General features: G+C 52.2%; 1 protein-coding gene across 1 annotated transcript; it reads left to right on the top strand.

The window, feature by feature from the left end:
- The first annotated feature begins 1556 nt into the window (after nt 1-1556).
- Nucleotides 1557-2687, top strand: LOC138370011 (uncharacterized). The gene has a single exon (XM_069333779.1). It carries the CDS (start codon nt 1557-1559, stop codon nt 2685-2687), a length of 1131 nt encoding a protein of 376 aa, XP_069189880.1.
- The last annotated feature ends 1626 nt before the right edge of the window (nt 2688-4313 follow it).

Raw genomic sequence — 4313 nt, 5'->3', positions numbered from 1 at the left:
GATCCGAGACCGTCCCTCTACCGTCCAGCCCAAGTGGTTGGGTTTGGGATAGGGGGAGAGAGCGAGCAATTCCATACTCATATTTACCCGTCAGTAGTCAAAAGATGCACTATCAGGTGTTTGTCAGTCAAGAGTCTTGTGTATTTCGCAGAACAATAGTCAAATAGTTACATAAATCCGGGCAGTTGGCCCCATACACAGCAGCCCGTGACACAGAGACGGCAGTGTGGTGGGCAGTTGGCCCCATACACAGCAGCCCGTGACACAGAGACGACTGTGTGGGGGCAGTGGGCCCCATACACAGCAGCCCGTGACACAGAGACGACAGTGTGGTGGGCAGTTGGCCCCATACACAGCAGCCCGTAACACAGAGACGACAGTGTGGGGGGCAGTTGGCCCCATACACAGCAGCCCGTGACACAGAGACGGCAGTGTGGTGGGCAGTTGGCCCCATACACAGCAGCCCGTGACACAGAGACGGCAGTGTGGTGGGCAGTGGGCCCCATACACAGCAGCCCGTGACACAGAGACGACAGTGTGGTGGGCAGTTGGCCCCATACACAGCAGCCCGTGACAGAGACGACAGTGTGGGGGGCAGTTGGCCCCATACACAGCAGCCCGTGACACAGAGACGACAGTGTGGGGGGCAGTTGGCCCCATACACAGCAGCCCGTGACACAGAGACGACAGTGTGGTGGGCAGTTGGCCCCATACACAGCAGCCCGTGACACAGAGACGACAGTGTGGGGGGCAGTGGGCCCCACACACAGCAGCCCGTCACACAGAGACGACAGTGTGGGGGGCAGTGGGCCCCATACACAGCAGCCCGTGACACAGAGACGACTGTGTGGGGGGCAGTGGGCCCCATACACAGCAGCCCGTGACACAGAGACGACAGTGTGGTGGGCAGTTGGCCCCATACACAGCAGCCCGTGACACAGAGACGACAGTGTGGGGGGCAGTGGGCCCCACACACAGCAGCCCGTCACACAGAGACGACAGTGTGGGGGGCAGTGGGCCCCACACACAGCAGCCCGTGACACAGAGACGACAGTGTGGGGGGCAGTTGGCCCCATACACAGCAGCCCGTCACACAGAGACGACAGTGTGGGGGGCAGTGGGCCCCACACACAGCAGCCCGTGACACAGAGACGACTGTGTGGTGGGCAGTTGGACCCACACACAGCAGCCCGTGACACAGAGACGACAGTGTGGGGGGCAGTGGGCCCCACACACAGCAGCCCGTGACACAGAGACGACAGTGTGGGGGGCAGTGGGCCCCACACACAGCAGCCCGTGACACAGAGACGACTGTGTGGGGGAACAATGTCTCATTATCATACTCTTCGAATCTGGTTTAATGTTTATATAATTTTATTTTTTTCAACAAAAAATCTTAACGATTGATATAAGATTTTCGTCGCATTAGATATGATTCGGATTTGTTTTAATCAAAATATTTAAACAAACTTAGCAATCTATCCTACCTTAACCTATCCTAACCTAATTAACTTAGTAATACGTTATCTTAATATAAAAGACTAAGATTGCTAAGAATGAACAAATTTGGAATTAAATATTTGTTAGTAACGAACACGGCTCCGTTAACAAGCAAATCGGAGATTGTTCACAATAGACCAATCAGCGTGGATCTGGCTCACTATAGACCAATCAGCGAGGGTCTGGCTCACTATAGACCAATCAGCGAGGGTCTGGCTCACTATAGACCAATCAGCGAGGGTCTGGCTCACTATAGACCAATCAGCGTGGATCTGGCTCACTATAGACCAATCACCGTGGGTCTGGCTCACTATAGACCAATCAGCGTGGATCTGGCTCACTATAGACCAATCAGCGTGGGTCTGGCTCACTATAGACCAATCAGCGTGGGTCTGGCTCACTATAGACCAATCAGCGTGGATCTGGCTCACTATAGACCAATCAGCGTGGGTCTGGCTCACTATAGACCAATCAGCGTGGGTCTGGCTCACTATAGACCAATCAGCGTGGGTCTGGCTCACTATAGACCAATCAGCGTTGATCTGGCTCACTATAGACCAATCAGCGTGGGTCTGGCTCACTATAGACCAATCAGCGTGGATCTGGCTCACTATAGACCAATCAGCGTGGATCTGGCTCACTATAGACCAATCAGCGTGGATCTGGCTCACTATAGACCAATCAGCGTGGATCTGGCTCACTATAGACCAATCAGCGTGGATCTGGCTCACTATAGACCAATCAGCGTGGATCTGGCTCACTATAGACCAATCAGCGTGGGTCTGGCTCACTATAGACCAATCAGCGTGGATCTGGCTCACTATAGACCAATCAGCGTGGATCTGGCTCACTATAGACCAATCAGCGTGGATCTGGCTCACTATAGACCAATCAGCGTGGATCTGGCTCACTATAGACCAATCAGCGTGGGTCTGGCTCACTATAGACCAATCAGCGTGGATCTGGCTCACTATAGACCAATCAGCGTGGATCTGGCTCACTATAGACCAATCAGCGAGGGTCTGGCTCACTATAGACCAATCAGCGAGGGTCTGGCTCACTATAGACCAATCAGCGTGGATCTGGCTCACTATAGACCAATCAGCGTGGGTCTGGCTCACTATAGACCAATCAGCGTGGATCTGGCTCACTATAAACCAATCAGCGAGGGGTCTGGCTCACCATAGACCAATCAGCGTGGGTCTGGCTCACTATAGACCAATCAGCGTGGGTCTGGCTCACTATAGACCAATCAGCGTGGGTCTGGCTCACTATAGACCAATCAGCGTGGGTCTGGCTCACTATAGACCAATCAGCGTGGGTCTGACTCACTATAGACCAATCAGCGTGGGTCTGACTCCCTATAGACCAATCAGCGTGGGTCTGGCTGTTAGCAACGACCTAACTATCACCTCATCTTAGATACAAGTGAAACAAGCACCAAACTATCGGAAACACTTCGCTCACCCGGGCCTCGTTCACTAGGACCAGGCTGAAGGAACAGGCTCTTCACAGGACGGTATATGGCCGTTATTCACTGGCGTCGTAAAGACGTTGTTCGCTTGGCACCTTAACTACCAGCCACTTATCACGAGGGGAAATAATTCATAGTGAAGCGATGAGGAAGATTATTTAAATTGTTATGGCAGGCGCCCAGCATCCCCCTCTTATCTGTACACCAGTTGATTGACGGTTGAGAGGCGGGACCAAAGAGCCAGAGCTCAACCCCCGCAAGCACAATTAGGTGAGTACAATTAGGTGAGTACACACACACACACACACACACACACACACACACACACACACACACACACACACACACACACACACACACACACACACACACACACACATACACACACACACACACACACACATACACACACACACACACACACACACACACTCACACATTCTCCAACACCCTCTCGTACGCACACTCTTACACTCTATCTTACTGCTCTCATACACCCTCTCTTGCTCCTTTTCTTACAACTCTCTTACACTCTTAGTACTCTCTCTCTCTCTCTCTCTCTCTCTCTCTCTCTCTCTCTCTCTCTCTCTCTCTCTCTCTCTCTCTCTCTCTCTCTCTCTCTCTCTCTCTCTCTCTCTCTCTCTCTCTCTCTCTCTCTCTCTCTCTTTCTCTCTCTCTCTCTCTCTCTCTCTCTCTCTCTCTCTCTCTCTCTCTCTCTCTCTCTCTCTCTCTCGCGTTTTTTGTATAATTAAGAATATTTCACTAGGAATTTCTTAATGAAGCTCCAGTCATGGTAATATCTGGATCAAACATGAGGGAGGTGTGAGTCAGAGCCTTCACATGGTCGGCTGACGTGACACAACACTCACCCACGTGTTGTGTCAGCCTGGGTAAGAATGGTCGCTGTTGGGGGCGATGTTCTTAAGAATGGCACCGCAATATGAGGCTGTTGAAGGCTGAGCGCCTTGTGTTGCAACTGCCAACTTCTGGTTGTCCACGATGTTGGGACGGGTGTAGAATCTTGAGAACTTGGAGGGGGGGGGGGGGAGAAGGAATGGTGGCCAACCATTTTAGCGGTCGAGGGATTAAACGCCGACCTGCATGAAGCGAGACAGTCGCTCTACCTTCCAGCCCAAGTTGTTGGGCACCATTTGAGCTGGACGGTAGAGCGACGGACTCGCTTCAGGCAGGGGATGGTACACAGTTAAGACGGAGCTCCAACTGATGCTTCAAGTATACCATAAGACATTAAGGCAGACAACAAGATACACTGTTGTGTTGTCCAGAGGCCAAAATGTGGCTCGCAGAGCTTCTGTTGAGACTATGGAGGTCTGTACCA

The sequence above is a fragment of the Procambarus clarkii genome, chromosome 30 (genome assembly GCF_040958095.1).
Source record: "Procambarus clarkii isolate CNS0578487 chromosome 30, FALCON_Pclarkii_2.0, whole genome shotgun sequence".
Taxonomy (NCBI): domain Eukaryota; kingdom Metazoa; phylum Arthropoda; class Malacostraca; order Decapoda; family Cambaridae; genus Procambarus; species Procambarus clarkii.
The sequence above is the reverse complement of the archived record's forward strand: the minus strand, read 5'-3'. Positions and strand labels throughout refer to the sequence as shown.

Coding starts and splice junctions, on each gene's coding strand:
- LOC138370011 (XM_069333779.1), top strand. CDS start 1,557: ATGAACAAATTTGGAATTAAATATTTGTTAGTAACGAACACGGCTCCG.